Raw genomic sequence first — 14,513 nt, 5'->3', positions numbered from 1 at the left:
CCCGGGACGGCCCGGCCCGGCCGGAGGTCCCAAGCTGCTCACGGCCCCGAAACTCCGTGACCCTGACCCGTCCCCATCCCGGCTCCTTCCTCTCCCGGTGCCGCAGCAGCAGCTGTCGGTGTCACCCACAACAGTGGTCGCTGCTGTGTCCCCCCTCCAGTCACCCCTCAGTCCCGCGGCACCCCCGCCCCTCGTGGGACCCCCTGAGCCCCGGGGACGTCGTGTGCCCCTGTGGATCTCTGTGCCCCGGAGGGACCCCGTGCCCCGGGCAGAGCCTGCGCCCTTCCGGCACCGTACATGCCACTGGGGCCTCGTGTCCCAATCCGCCTCCGTGCCCGGGGCGGCCCCTGTGCCCTGAGGGGACCCTCTGCCATGGGGATGCCATGTGCCCTGAGGGGAGCCTGTGCCATGGGGCCATACATGCCACGGGGACCTCGTGCCCCAATGCGACCCCATGCTCTGAGTGGCCCCTGCACCGTGGGGCTACCGTGTGCTTTGGGAGGACCTGGCATGTCACTGGGACCCTGTGCTCCATGGGGACTGTGTGCCCTGTGGGGACCCTGTGCCTTGGAGGGGCCCTGCACCCCAATGCGACCCCGTCCTTCTGCGGAGCCTGGGGCACCCTGCACCTCGGAGGGACCCTGTGCCCGGGAGGTACCGTGTGCCCTGAGAACAGCCTGTGCCTCGATTGAACCCTGCACTCTGGGGGGGCTCTGTCCGCCGGTAGGACCCTGTGGGCCGGCAGGTTGCTGTGCTGAGGCCGTTCCTGCTGCTCTGTCTGCCCGCACGGCTCCGTCCCGCCCCGCCCTGTCCCGCCCCTCTCTATCCCGCACCGCCCTGTCCCGCACGGCTCCGTCCCGCCCCGCTCCATCCCGTACCGCCCTGTCCCGCACGGCTCCGTCCCGCACGGCTCCGTCCCGCCCCGCTCCATCCCGTACTGCCCTGTCCCGCACGGCTCCGTCCCGCAGCTGCAGGCGTCCCTCGAGGCGCCGGACGCGCAGGGCCATGCGCAGGGCACTGGCCTCCAGCTGTGCCAGCAGCCGCGCTGCCCGCGTCTGGAGCCCCTCCAGGGCCGCCTCCAGCCCCCGCAGACGCCGCTCAGCCTCGGCCTCGGCCGCCAGCGCCGCCGCCTCAGCCCCGGTGTCCAGCTGGCCCATGCGGAGCAGCAGCTCCCGGCCCTTGGCCTCCATGGCAGCGCGGGCGCTGGGGAACTCGGCCAGCACCTCCGCCAGGTCCTCCTTGCCCAGGCAGAACAGGTCCGAGTAGCCGATGCTCAGGATGTTGGCCGTGCGCCGGTTCCCGGCCATGTTGCCTGCGGGGCGGGGGCCGTGAGCCCGAGGGGAGCGCGGGGCAGCAGCATCGGGGCGCGGTGCGGAGCTCACCCTTGATGTTGATGAGGCTGATCTCGCCGAAGTAGAGCCCCTCGCCCAGCACGGCCAGCTGCGTGACGCCGTCCGCCGCCAGCACGGCCAGGCGGCCCTCGCGGATGAAGTACATCTCTCGGCCCACGTCCCCGCGCCGGCACACGAACTCGCCGGGCCCGAACACCTGCGGCCGCAGGCGCAGCACCAGCTGCCGCAGCACGCCGCGCTCCCAGCCGCGGAACAGCCCCACACGCTGCAGGGCCGCCAGGTGCACGCTGGCCGCCACCTCGGCGCGCAGCCCCCGCGGCAGGTGCTGCAGGACCCGCCACTCGGCCGGCAGCTTGCGCTGCGCCCGCAGGTGCTGGTGCCAGCGCGCCACCCGCGCCGCCAGCGGCCCGCCCGCGCCCCGCGCCCGCAGGTACCGCCGCACCGGGCCCGCTTCGGGGTACAAGGCGCTGGCGGCCGAGCTGAGGTTGACGATGACGGTGCTGATGCTGCCGGTGATGGTGGCGAAGCCCAGCACGGCCAGGAGGAAGCCGGCGGTGAGGAAGAGGAGCTCTTCCTCGCGCTGTGCGGCCGGCGTGTCACCCACCATGGCCAGCACCAGCGTGGAGATGTAGAAGCTGTGCAGGTAGCGGCGCAGCAGCCGGGGGAAGCTGGGGCACACCCAGGGGTCGGTGCCCAGCCCCAGGCGTGCCGACAGCGCGAAGTAGAGGCAGGCGTGCCAGTGGATGCCCAGCAGCAGGTACAGCATCAGCTTGGCCATGCGGAAGGCGTTGGGCCATCCCGTGCGCGTCTCGCACCGGTCGAAGGCCTCAAAGAGCCGTGGCACCCGCAGGCAGCGGTTGGCACGTGCCGCTGGCACCCCCGGGACCCTCGGGACCCCCGGGAGCAGACACAGCAGCTCGGTGGGCAGCACGGCCACCACGTCCCAGGGGAAGCTCCAGGAGCCCAGATAGTGCCGCCGCGTCTGCCTGGCATCCCGCACCAGGATCCCGTCCTCCAGGAAACCTGGGTGGGCAGCCAGGGCAGCCGTGGCACCCCCGGCACCCAGCGCTGCAGGGACAGGGGCTGCTCCCCGTGATGGCAGTGGGGACCACGCAGGCGCCCAGCCTGGGGCACAGGGAGGCACAGGAACCCTGGGTGGGCACCCTGGGGGAGGTCACTGGCAGCTCCCTGAGCTGCCATGGGGCTGAGGGGCAGAGGGGTGGCTGTGGGACTCAAGACCACCCACCCAGACATCCTCTGTGTGGGGCTGGGTGGTGGCTGTACCAGGTGGGAGTGCACATGTACACACATGTGTGTGTGTGTGTGTGTGTGTGTGTGTGTACACCTGTGTGTCTGTGTGTACGTACCTGTGTCTCTGTGTCTGTGCACACACCTGTACCTGTGTGTGTGTCCATGTGTACCTGTGTGTCCGTGTGTCTGCGTGTCCGTACCTGTGTGGAGGTGCACGATGATGTCCAGCAGGTACAGTGCGTCACTGAGCCCGTCCAGGGCCTGCCACAGCCCTGCGTGTGCCTCCTGCACCTCAGGGAAGCAGCACCTGGGGTACGAGTGGGGCATCACTGGGACGGGGCCAGGACACCCCAACCCCAACCCCAACCCCACTGCCTGGCACCTGAGGATGAGGACGACCCAGTTGTAAAGGATGGGCAGCACCATGAGGCTGATCCATTGGTAGTGCCAGTGCCCGGCGGGGTCCAGGGTCCAGGTCCGGGGGGTGGCAGTGTGGCTGGGGGCACAGAGGGGGGATTGGGGGTCGCTCTGTCCCCATTTGGGGTCCAGGTCCAGTTCAGGGGGGTGGCAGTGTGGCTGGGGGCACAGAGGGGGGATTGGGGGTCGCTCTGTCCCCATTTGGGGTCCAGGTCCAGTTCAGGGGGGTGGCAGTGTGGCTGGGGGCACAGAGGGGGGATTGGGGGTCACTCTGTCCCCATTTGGGGGCCAGGTCCAGTTCAGGGGAGTGGCAGTGTGGCTGGGGGCACAGGAGGACCGGCGGTCACTCTGTCTCCATTTGGGGTCTAGTTCTGGGGGGTGGCTGGAGGCACAGGGGGACTGGGGTCACTCCGTGCCCATTTGGGGTCCCTCTGCCCGTGCTCAGCCCGGCTGCCAGTGGCTCTAAGGCTCAGCCAGCCCCCCCAGCACCGGTGGGACTCAGGGGGTCCCTGTGGCGCCCCTACCCCAAGGCCGCAGGAGGCGGCCGTGCCCCGCTCACCCCGAGGCGCGTCCGGTGCCGGTGCAGGTGCCAGCCCGGGCTGCGGCCATGGCTCCGGCGGTGCTGCCAGGCTGGAGCCCGGCCCAGCGGCAGGACAGGACGGAGCCGAAGGTCCCGGTGGGGTCCTTCACAGCGGGGATCCCGTACGTCCCGGTGGCCGGGGGTCCTGCACACCTGCCGGGTGCTGCCGCCTGCCCCGGTGCCGGGCGCGGCTCCTCCAGGGGACGCAGCCCCGCGGCTCCTGCGACACCGGGCGTGTCCTAGCAACGAGGGGTCCCCAGGGCACCCGCTGGCCCCGGGGACACGTGGGCGGAGCAGCCACCGTGCCAGCTCCGCCGGGCACGCTGGGGCACGGAGCCGTGGCCAGGTGTGCGGGTCCCAGGTTAGCTCCGGGAACAACAGCCGGTGCCAGGCAGCGCCCGGTGCAGAGGCGGCGGCGGCTCCCGGCACCTGGCACAGGGCTGCCTGGCACAGGAGTGCCCGATGCAAGGTTATCTGGCACAGGGGTGCCCAGGGCCAGGGAGGGCCCGTTTCTGGGGTGCCCGCGAGAGGGGTTCTGGGGGTCCCGGTACCAGGGTGCCCAATTCCGAGCAGTGCTCAGTTCCGGGAGCAGCGTGCAGGGGTTATCCGGTGCAGGGTTACCCGGTACCGGGGTGCCCAGTTACGGGGGTCCCAGTACAGGGGTGGCTGGGCAGCGCGGTGCCCGGTTCCGAGTGGTGCCCGTGCTGGGGCTCTGGGTGCCGAGAGTCCCGGCAGCTCGGTACCCGGTTACTGCTGCCCGGCTGGGAGGGCTTCCTGGTTTCTGGGGATGCCCCGCTCCGGGGGTGCTTGTACAGGGTACCCGGTGCCGGCGTGTCCGGTACCGCCTGTCCCTGATCCCGGATCCCGGTTCCCGGTTCCCGAGTCCCACGCGCCCCGGCCCCGCCCCACTCACAGCTTAGCCAATGAGAGCTCAGGCTTTCCCGGAGAGAACACGCCCACCGAGGAATGTAGGCGTGTCCCCGTGCCGCGATGGGCGTGTCCCCGTGCCGCGGTGGGCGTGGCCGCGCGCGCGGTGCGTCGGGCGCGGCGGGAAGATGGCGTCGGGAGCGCGGGGCCCGTGGCGGGGGCGGGCGGTGAGCGGCGGCGCCGGGCGGACCGCGAGCGGCCGGGGGGCGCCGGAGCACCGGCAATGGGGACACGGCGAGCGGGGACAGCGGGAGGGGGGGGAGCGGGGAGCGGGGCGGGCCTCGGGGAAGGTCCAGCCGCCCTTGTGCCGCGGTGCCGGGGTGCCCGGGCCGACGCCCGCCCTTGGCCGCGCGGGACCGGAGGGACCGGCCCGGCCCGGGCGGTGTCGAGGGCGAGGGGCCGCGGCGGGGACGGGTCCGAGCGGGCCGCAGTGCCCAGGGGCGAGGGGCCCCGTCCCGCGCAGGCCCGCGGGGTCCCGGGGGGTCCCGGGGGTCCCGGCCCCGCGCCCGACGCCTCCTGTGCCCTCCCCAGGTGCGGCGCTGACGGGACGGGACCGCCGCGACCTTGACCCAGGTAGGCGGCCCGGCCCCGCGGCATGCAGGGGCCCCGGCTACGCGTGACCCCGGAGCCCGAGGGCGTCCCGGTACCGGTGCTCCACGGCTCCGGGGCTGAGGATGCCCAAATGAGCAGCGCCTTCCGCGGGCTGCGGGACCGCGGCCCCGGGCTGTGACAGCCCTCGCCTCACCCGGACCACCGGCGCCTACCGACGGCCGCCCTGGCGGCCCCTCGGTGACCCTCGCACGGTGCTTCGGTTCCCGGGTGCACCGGAGGGGCCGGGGCTCATCACCCACAACCTCCTGGCACTGGGAGCCATCCTCTGCCCACGGTGGCTGTGCCCCGGTGGCCCTGTCCCTGCCCTGGTGGCACCTGGTGTCCCTGTGCCCTCGGTGTCCTGCCTGCAGTGTCCCTTTCCCTGGTCTGGTGGCACCTGATCACCCCCAGTGCTCTCGGTACTTGCTCCCTGGGCAGGTGCTCTCCCATTCAGCCCATCCTGGTGACACTGGGGTGACACTGAGGTGACACTGGGGTGATGCCACGGCCCTCTGCTGTGCCCCAGTGGCTGGGTGCTTTGGCATGTGACAGGCACAGCCAGGCTGGGGTGAGGGGCACTGGTACCAGGACAGAAGTGGTGGCAGCTGGTGTCCTGTCCCACCAGCATGGTCCTGGCCGTGTGTCACACGGGTCCCTGCACAGGGACACCCCAGTGTGCCATACTGTGGTCTTTGCCTCCGTGTTCCTGCAGGGCCGCAGTGCTGGTGGCAGGGCTGGCACTGCCCTGGCATTCAGTGGCTCTAACTTTAGCAGCCACACGAGCGCTGGCTGTGGGTGGGACGGGCTGAGCTGGGTATAAATAGACAGGCCCTGCCTGTGCTGTGTCCCACTGCCCCAGCTTCAGCCACTTTCCCTTCCTGCCCCTGTGGTTTGGGGTGTCTTAATGGCTCTTTCACTTCCCCAAACACCATGTAAGGGCTGTGGCACTGGCTCTCAAAGCCACTGCCCTCCCCACGAGCTGGTGGGGAAGTGGGGGGCCCCTGTGGTGTCTTTGTGGTGTCTCTCTGCCCTGGGCAGAGAGCAGTGCTGTGGCTCTGGGCCTTGGTGCTCAGTGCTGTGCGGGTGCCTGCGGTGGCAGTGCTGGTGCTAGGGCACGGGGCACTATAAATATCCTGGCAGTGCTGTCGTGGGTGCTGCTGAGCATAGGGGGGGCAGCTGTCCCAGCTGTCCTGGTGTCCCTGTGGCTGCTGGGCACGCCCCACACCCATGCTGGGCCAGTTCCTAGTTTAAAGTCCAGTCCTGGGTGTGAGCAGGGCTGGGATCCAGAGTCCTCCAGTCACCACTGCTCCGGCATGCTTGCCCAGCCCAGTTCCCGCTGCTGTCTCTCCTGCCTGCCTTTTCCTCTTGATTGCCTTCCTTTCCTCCTGACTTTCTTCCTTCCTGGCTTCCCTCCTCTTCCCCTTTCTGCCTCCCTCCCTGCTGCTGGCCGTGAGGTTGGGCTGGGTGAGGTTGGGCTGGGTGAGATTGGGCCGGGCCCTCTGATGCCCCTGTCCCTGCAGCTCGCTGGCAGCAGCATGGAGAGAGGACCCTGGCCCCCCGCCCGCTGCCCTGTGCCCCCGCGGTGGTGCCAGGCCGCGTCCAGCCCGGCTGGGGTGCCCCGGTGCCGTGCGTGACCCCGTGCCCATGGAGAGGATGAGCTGGCTGAGCAAGCTGACCCCACGGGCGGGCGGGCAGCGAGCCCCCCGCAGCGCCAGCCTGCAGCCCCCCGTCACCGCCGACCCCGAGACCTGCCTCATGGTCTTCAAGAACCACTGGGCACAGGTGAGCGGGGCTGGAGGCGGCGAGGGTCCCCCGGCCCTGCAGCCCCCAGGGCCCACTGCCAGCCCCCCTCCCACAGGTGCTGCGGATCCTGGAGCGGCGCGGGAGCAAACCGGCCCCCGACGACCTCAGCGCCGTCCGCAACAACACCTACCAGATGCTGAACCTGCTGGCTGAGGACCGGCCCTGGGGGGATGGGGACAAGGACAGGTCACAGGGGGACGGGGACATGGCCTGCGGGCCCATCCTGGAGTTTGTGGCTGCTGAGAACCTGCTGGAGCGGCTCCTGTGCTGGCATCTGCAGGGCGACTTCACTGAGGAGAGGAAGGTCTGAGTGAGGGGAGCAGAGGGATCTGCACTGCTGGGGGGTTTGTGGGGAGGTTGGGACAGGCTGGATCCCAAGGGTGAAGGTGCTGGGTTGGGGTTGGGGTTGGGCAGTCCTGGCCCTGTCCCGGTGATGCCCTTGACAGAGCCAAGGGTAGGGCACTGTCCCAGGGCAAGTTCAGGTAGGATTGGGGTTGAGACTACCTGAGCCATCCTGAAAACTCCATGATGCTGTAGGCAATTCCTCACGGGAGGAATTCTTTCCAGCCCTGTCACAGATGCCCAGGGCAGTGCTGGGATCCCCAGCCCAGATGTGGCACCTGGGGCCGTGGCTGAGTGGGCTGGGTTGTGCTGGAGGAGCAGCAGGCCCGGGTGGTCTCTGTACCTTTGGCTGTGTGCTGTGTGCAGGTGGAGCAGCTGAAGCTGTATGAGATGCTGATCAGCCAGGCCCGGCAGCCCCTGCTGCGGCACAAACCGGTGCTGACGCCGCTGCTGCGCCTGCTGAGCGTGTGCGCCGAGCCCGCCTCGGCCCCGCTGGAGAACAGCCTGGTGCTGCTGCTCAACCAGCTCTGTGTCTCCGTGGCGCGCGAGCCCGCCATCCTGGAGCTCTTCTTCCACAGCCACACGGACCAGGGCCCCGCCAACCTCATCATCTTCTCGCTCCTCATCCCCTTCATCCACCACGAGGGCGCGCGGGGCCAGCAGGCACGGGACGCGCTGCTGCTCATCATGGCCATGTCAGCCAGCAACCGCGCCGTGGCCCAGTCCATCACCGACAACTCCTACTTCTGCCCGGTATGGATCCTCGTGGGGCAGCGTTCCCCTCCTTGGGACAATGTTCTCCTTCCCGGGGCAGCGTTCCCCTCCCTGGGGCAGCGTTCACCTCCTTGGGCAGCGTTTCCCTCCCCAGGGCAGCATTCCTCTCCCTGGGGCAGCGTTCACCTCCTTGGGCAGCGTTCCCCTCCCTGGGGCAGCGTTCCCCTCCCCAGAGTGATGTCCCCTCCCCAGGACTGTGCTGGGACCCTGCATGGCTGGCTCAGAGTTGGGCCAGCTGGGGCAAGAGCCAGACAGGCCTAGAGGGAGAAGTCCTGCCCTGGCTTGGGGATGGTGGGGGGCAGGGCTGGGGATTATGGGGGGCTTGGGAATGATGGAAGCTGGGCAATGGAGAACTTGCAAATGATAGAGGGCTTGGAGATGATGGGGGGTCTGGGGGTGATGGAAGGTCTGCAAGTGATGAGGGGCTTGGAGGTGACAGAGTAGCCTGGAGATGATGGAGAGCTTGGGGATGATGGGCCCGGGACCAGGGTGCTTGGAGATGATGGGGGGACTTGGTGGTGATGGGAAGCTTGGAGATGGTGGAGTGCCCCGCGCTGGGCTGGGGATGAGGGAGCCACTCCCTGGGGTCAGTGTTGGGCAGGACCCAGCCCAGCTGCCCTGCCTGGAGCGCTGGAGTGGGGCAGGTCTGTGGGGGCAGGTTCCTGGGGTGTGGGGAGGGCTGGCTGGGTGCAGCAGCCAGAGGTGCGAGGGGCTGCGGGGTAGCAGAGTCCATGTGTTCCCAGGTGCTGGCCACGGGCCTGAGCGCCCTGTACTCCTCCCTGCCCCGCAAGATCGAGGTGCGAGGAGATGACTGGCACTTCCTGCGGCGTGAGGACTGGATCGGCGTCTCCTCCCTCGTGCTCTTCATGAACTCACTCGAGTTCTGCAACGCCGTCATCCAGGTGGGGCTAAGGGGCTGCGAGGGGCTGAGAGGGGCTCCCAGCCCCACAGGGCGCTCCCTGACCCCCCTGTGGCCGCTCAGGTCGCCCACCCGCTGGTGCAGAAGCAGTTGGTGGATTACGTCCACAACGGATTTCTTGTGCCCGTCATGGGGCCGGCGCTGCACAAGGTGAGGGGCCCTGGCAGCAGGGGTGGGATGGGGGTCTCCTGCCCGTGCCACTGCCCCTGTGGGTGGCAGGACCCGTGGGGCCTGGCCCTGCGGCTCCCAGCTGCCCGTGCCCCTCCTGCAGACCTCGGTGGAGGAGATGATTGCGAGCACGGCGTACCTGGACCTGTTCCTGCGCAGCGTCAGTGAGACAGCACTGCTGAAAACCTTCCTGCGCTTTGTGCTGCTGCACCGGCATGACAACACCACCATCCTGGACACACTGGTGGGCCGCATCAACAGCAACTCCCGGGTGAGCCCCATGCCCCCACGGCCCCCCAGCATCCCTGTCCTCATCTTTATCCTGTTCCCAGTGTCCCCATCCTTGTCCCATTCCCATCTCCTTCCCCTGTCCTGCCGTGGGGTGGGTGGCACTGCCCCCCGCCCGCTCCGCTGCCCCTCTGACACCCTGCACTGTCCCCAGCTGTGCATGGTGTCCCTGAGCCTCTTCCGGACCCTGCTCAGCCTCAACTGCGAGGATGTGATGCTGCAGCTGGTGCTCAGGTGAGTGGGTGAGGTCACCTGCTGCTGGCCCACTCTGGGGCTCCTCTGGGATGGGCCTGGGGAGTTGTCTCCAGGTGGGCATGCGGATGTGAGGCAGCCACATCGTTTGCCCCACTGTGGAGGGGCTGGGGTCCTGCGGAGGGTCCCTGTCCCCGTGTGTCCCCTGCAGCTGCCCTGTGCCACCCTGCCCGCAGGTACCTGCTGCCCTGCAGCCACGTGATGCTGAGCCAGAAGCGGGCGGTGCGGGACCTGGACATCTACGGGAAGACAGCGGCCAAGTTCCTGTCCCTGATCCCGCGCTGCTGCCGGCCCGAGAGCCCTCCGCCGCCCCGCGACCGGGATGAGGAGCCCCCCTCCCGGGCCAGAGGTACGCCACTCTGGCCCCTCAGAGACCCCCACAGCCTCCCCATGGCCCCTTGGACCCTGTCCTGACACCGAGCCCTCTCCCAGGATCCCTGCAGCCCCTCAGACTCCTTTCCTACCCTGGCTTGGCACTGAGCTGTCCCGTGCTGTCCCTGTGGCCCCTTAGACCCCGTCCCCCTCCTGGCTTGATGGGGAGCCCTCTCCTGGGGTCTCCATGGCCACTTGTAACCCACCCCTGCTCCAACTTGTTGATAGTCCTAGCTGTGCCTTCCCTATGGCCCCTTCATTGCCTGCCCATCCGTCCCATTGCTGAGCTCTGCCTTGCTGTCCCCTTGGACCCTGTCCCAGCTCAGCGCTAAGCCCCTGGTGCCGTTCCTGTGGCAACTTGAGCCCCATCCCCACCCCATCCTGCCACAGTCCCCCGTGCCGTGCCATGCCATCCCCACCTACCCGAGCCCTGTCCTGGCACTGGGCTCCCCTGTGCCACCCCTGCAGCCGCTGGGACCCCGTTCCTCCGCCAGCTCAGTGCTGAGCCTTGTGCCACCACCCCCGTGGCACCTGGAATTCCCCCAGCCCCAGCTCGGTGCTGACCCCCGTGCTGACCCCCGGTGCTGACCCTGCTGCTGCTCCCGGTGCTGACCCTGCTGCTGCTCACGGTGCTGATCCCCGTGCTGACCTTGGTGCTGCCCCGCGTCCCCTGCAGGCCACAGCAGCCCCGGCGCAGACGCCCCCCCGGCCCCGAAGCCCTCCACGCCGTCGCGCCTCTCGTTCTTCATGCGCCAGGCCAGCGCGGCCCCCGCCGAGGCTGCGGCCCCCCGCTCGCCTGGGCCCCCTGCGGGCAGCCCGCCCCGGCCTGGCCCCCGGGACGAGGTGGCCGAGCTGGACAGGAACTACCTGGAGTACCTGCGGGACGCGCGGCACAGCATCGACCGCTGCGCCTGGGCCTGCCGCGTCTGGTCGGCGCCCTACGACGGCGAGGAGCCCCGCGCCCCCGAGCCCGACAGCGCCCCGGGGCGGCCCCCCGGGCCCCCCACCCCACGGACTAAGAAGCGGGGGCTGCCCGAGGAGGGGGCGCGGGAGGCACTGGGCGGGCCCCTCGGGGGCGATGAGCCCCGCGTGGGGGGGCCCGGCCCCGAGCCCCGGGAGGGGGGGACGCTGGTGAACGGGGCGCACGGGGCGGCCGAGCCGGGGCGGCCGGAGGGGGACGTGGCCGTGAAGAAGGTGCGCCGGAGCCCCCAGGGCGAGGGGGAGGGTGGCGGGGGGGCTCCGAATGGGGCCCCTGGGGCGCAGCCGCCCGGCTGGGAGCCTCTGCCCTCGGTGGACTCGCTGCTGGAGGAGCTGTTGGCCCGCGTGCCCGCCGAGGCCCCAGGCACCGGCGTCTCCATCGAGACCTTCACCGATGAGCTGCGGGAGATCGAGGCTGAGATGCAGAACGGGGGTGTGGGGGGGGCCCCGGCCGCCCCCACGGACCCCCCTGAGCCGCCCCTGTCCCACGAGGAGGAGGAGGCCTTTGCCAGCTTCGCCGCACTGCCTGAGGGGGACGCGGGCACCGGGCGGGCGCCGCCACGGCCCCCGGACCCCCTGGCGCAGGTGGTGGCCAGCCCGCCGCGGGCGGTGGGGCCGCCCCCCAGCCAGCCCTTCACAGGTGAGCACGGGGGCACAGGGAGGGTCCCGGCTCCCCGCGGGGCCCTGCCTGACCCCGCCGTGTCCCCAGGCCCCTTTGTGTCGGTGCTCTTTGGGAAGCTGGAGAACATGCCCCACAACTCGCTGTATGTCAACTTCCTGCTGACCGGGCTGGTGGCCCAGCTGGCCTGCTACCCCCAGCCTCTGCTCCGCTCCTTCCTGCTCAACACCAACATGGTCTTCCAGCCCAGTGTCAAGTCCCTGCTCCAGGTATGGCCCCTGGGGAGCCCCTGCCCTCATGGAGCCATGGGAAAGCATTGGAAAGGGTTTTAACCCTTTTTAACCCCAAGATTGCTGAGTTTGCCCTGTGCTGCCCAGTCCACCCCTGCCCCATGTCCCCCATGGCTGTAACCCCCTCTGGATCCCCTGTTACCGTGGAGACTCCCCCTTTCCTGTTGGGGTACCCTGTGCTCAAGGGAATGCCCCATCTGATGGGGACCCCTGTTCCTGTGGGGACCCCCGTGCTGTGGTCCTGCAGGTGCTGGGCTCGGTGAAGAACAAGATCGAGAGCTTTGCTGCCACTCAAGAGGATTTCCCAGCGCTGCTCTTCAAGGCCAAGAAGTACCTGATTGCCCGGGGACGGCTGGACTGGGCTGAGGGGCCCGGGGCTGTCCCTGCCCTGCGGCGCACTGACACCCTGGGTGAGGACATGGCCCTGTCTGGGGGGCTGGGGTCTGCCTGGGGGGCTGCGGGTTCTGCAGGCAGCTGGGACTGGCACCTGGGGCTGGGGGCTGCACGCTGTGTTGAACAAGGAGCTGGGGGCTGCCCTGTGCGTTGCCTGGGGTCTGGGGTCTGCACAATGTGTAGTGCAGGGGGTGGGGGCTGTACTGGGGTCTGGGGTCTGTCAGTGTGTTGTGCAGGGGATGGGGGCTGCACGGGGGGCTGGGGTCTGTCAGTGTGTAGTGCAGGGGGTGGGGGCTGTACAGGGGTCTGGGGTCTGTCAGTGTGTTGTGCAGGGGATGGGGGCTGCACGGGGGACTGGGGTCTGTCAGTGTGTAGTGCAGGGGGTGGGGGCTGTACAGGGGTCTGGGGTCTGTCAGTGTGTTGTGCAGGGGATGGGGGCTGCACGGGGGGCTGGGGTCTGTCAGTGTGTAGTGCAGGGGGTGGGGGCTGTACAGGGGTCTGGGGTCTGTCAGTGTGTTGTGCAGGGGGTGGGTGCTGCATGGGGGGCTGGGGGCTGTGCAGCAGGCTGCATTGTGCAAGGGGCTGGCTGTGCATGGTGGGCTGGGGGTTTCTTTGGGAGTCTGGTGTGTGGGTGGGGTGAGGGGTCCATGCAGGGACTGGGGAGGGGGCCTGGGGGTCGTGTGTTGTGTGATAACGAGAGTTGGAGATGGTGTGGGGGAGCTGAGGGCTTCACTGGGGGCAGGGTGCCATCCTGTGTGTGCACAGCCACGAGCTGTCCCTGGGGTCCAGGCTGGGGGCTGCACTGGGGGCTGTGTGCCTGGACTGGGGGCTGCACTGGGGGCTGTGTGCCTGGGCTGGGGGCTGTGCTGGGTGCTGGGTGTCCCTGTGCGCCCAGCCTGTGTCCCTGACCCCCTGTGCCCCCACCCCAGCCCGCAGTCGGAAGCCGTCCCTGGGGTCCGGGCTGGGTGCCTGGGCTGGGGGCTGTGCTGGGTCTCCCTGTGCCCCCAGCCCATGTCCCTGACCCCCTGTGTCCCCAGCCCGCAGTCGGAAGCCGTCCCTGGGGGAGCTGCTGCTGCGGCATGCCAACAGCCCGACGCGGGCGCGGCAGGCGGCGCAGCTGGCGCTGCAGGGGCTGCGGGATGGGGGGCTGCACCCCCTGGGACCCCCGGCGCGGCACGGCGAGGCCCTGCGAGTGCGCAACGCCGTCTACTGCGCCGTCATCTTCAGCGAGTTCCTCAAGGAGCTGGCCGCCATCGCCCAGGCCCACGCCGTCACCTCGCCGTTCCTTACCGAGCCCCCCGAGGAGTGAGCCCCCTTTTTAACCCGGACTCGGACCTTTTTAATTTATTGGGGTGGTGCGGGGCGAGGCCGGGCCGCACCTTGGCTGGCCCCGCCGCCGCCGGGGGAGCAGGGCAGGACCCTGGGGGGCCCCCGGGGCTCGCAGGGCGGGGGGCGCGGGGCGGGCTGGCTCTGCCCCCTCGGCCCCGCCGGCCGGCCGCTCTCTATGCAAGCCCCGGGGGCTGGGCTGGGGGGGCTGTGCATGGGGAGGGCTGTGTGTCTGTGCTGTGTAAACCCTTGGCAATAAAGGGTCTGATTGAGGGCAGTGCCTCCCTGTCTGTGCAGCGCTCAGGCTCGGGGGCTGGCCAGGGCTCCCCTGCACGACCGGGTGACTGCCTGGGACAGCCCGTGCCTGCTTCCCCCTCGGCTCTGGGCGTCTGCGGGGGTCTGTGGGCAGCCACGGGCCCTGGCTGAGGCTGTGACTGCCAGGGACAGCAGGCAGCTCGTGGAGTGTTGCCAGCACTGGTCCTCCAGCTGCCACTGCAGTTCCCATCCAGCACTGACCGGGGACACCCCTGGGGACACCCCCAGGACCCCTTCATGGCCCTCACACAGAGGTTTCCAAGTGTTCCTGGGGTGAGAGTGCAGATGCAGATAATTAGGATGGGATGGGGATGAGGATGATGAGGATGGGGGTGGGATGGGATGAGGCTGAAGGGGCTGGATACACAGTGGTGGTGTCTCCTGGGGGTTTGGGAGCCCACCAGGCCATGGCTCCATTCTGTGTCCCAAACACCCCCTGGCTATGCGACCTGTGGGAACAAGGACTGGAAAATGCCTGGATTTCAGTAGTTCACGTGTTTATTGCAGTCAGTCTTCAGCTTTTCTCCAGCTGCACGGGGCAGGTGCTCCGGGCAGA

The 14,513-nt window shown here is 69.5% G+C and overlaps 2 protein-coding genes across 3 annotated transcripts; one reads left to right on the top strand and one right to left on the bottom strand.

The window, feature by feature from the left end:
- Window positions 1-167: 167 nt before the first annotated feature.
- Window positions 168-5,124, bottom strand: CNGA4 (cyclic nucleotide gated channel subunit alpha 4). Its single transcript, XM_066571806.1, has 7 exons — window positions 4,561-5,124; window positions 3,580-3,839; window positions 2,986-3,099; window positions 2,804-2,910; window positions 1,383-2,375; window positions 879-1,312; window positions 168-239 (listed from the first exon to the last, which is right to left on the bottom strand). The coding sequence occupies exons 1-7, from the start codon at window positions 5,122-5,124 to the stop codon at window positions 168-170; spliced, it is 2,544 nt and encodes an 847-aa protein (XP_066427903.1).
- On the top strand, window positions 4,590-13,914 carry FHIP1B (FHF complex subunit HOOK interacting protein 1B). 2 transcript variants are annotated; one of them, XM_066571742.1, is made up of 14 exons: window positions 4,590-4,694; window positions 5,059-5,100; window positions 6,639-6,900; window positions 6,977-7,225; window positions 7,630-8,016; window positions 8,781-8,939; window positions 9,020-9,106; window positions 9,228-9,395; window positions 9,567-9,646; window positions 9,841-10,013; window positions 10,713-11,654; window positions 11,724-11,902; window positions 12,171-12,333; window positions 13,354-13,914. In XM_066571742.1, the coding sequence occupies exons 3-14, from the start codon at window positions 6,763-6,765 to the stop codon at window positions 13,623-13,625; spliced, it is 2,997 nt and encodes a 998-aa protein (XP_066427839.1). In that variant the 5' UTR covers window positions 4,590-4,694; window positions 5,059-5,100; window positions 6,639-6,762; the 3' UTR covers window positions 13,626-13,914. The 2 variants fall into 2 exon arrangements, with proteins under 2 accessions (XP_066427839.1, XP_066427840.1); XM_066571743.1 differs by lacking the exon at window positions 13,354-13,914 and adding an exon at window positions 13,246-13,347.
- The last annotated feature ends 599 nt before the right edge of the window (window positions 13,915-14,513 follow it).

Source organism: Molothrus aeneus, chromosome 2 (assembly GCF_037042795.1).
Source record: "Molothrus aeneus isolate 106 chromosome 2, BPBGC_Maene_1.0, whole genome shotgun sequence".
NCBI classification, from domain to species: Eukaryota; Metazoa; Chordata; class Aves; order Passeriformes; family Icteridae; genus Molothrus; species Molothrus aeneus.
This window is presented reverse-complemented; position numbering and strand designations above follow the sequence as displayed.

What these genes read in the sequence shown, in the direction of transcription:
- FHIP1B (XM_066571742.1), top strand. Translation starts at nt 6,763, where the DNA reads ATGGAGAGGATGAGCTGGCTGAGCAAGCTGACCCCACGGGCGGGCGGG. An exon ending in GCCCCCCTCCCGGGCCAGAG is followed by an intron (nt 10,014 to 10,712) that starts GTACGCCACTCT and finishes CGTCCCCTGCAG; the next exon opens with GCCACAGCAGCCCCGGCGCA. An exon ending in CCCCAGCCAGCCCTTCACAG is followed by an intron (nt 11,655 to 11,723) that starts GTGAGCACGGGG and finishes CCGTGTCCCCAG; the next exon opens with GCCCCTTTGTGTCGGTGCTC.
- CNGA4 (XM_066571806.1), bottom strand. Translation starts at nt 5,124, where the DNA reads ATGCCGCGGGGCCGGGCCGCCTACCTGGGTCAAGGTCGCGGCGGTCCC. An exon ending in GGACACGCCTACATTCCTCG is followed by an intron (nt 3,840 to 4,560) that starts GTGGGCGTGTTC and finishes CCTCGTTGCTAG; the next exon opens with GACACGCCCGGTGTCGCAGG. An exon ending in CAGCCTCATCAACATCAAGG is followed by an intron (nt 1,313 to 1,382) that starts GTGAGCTCCGCA and finishes CCCGCCCCGCAG; the next exon opens with GCAACATGGCCGGGAACCGG.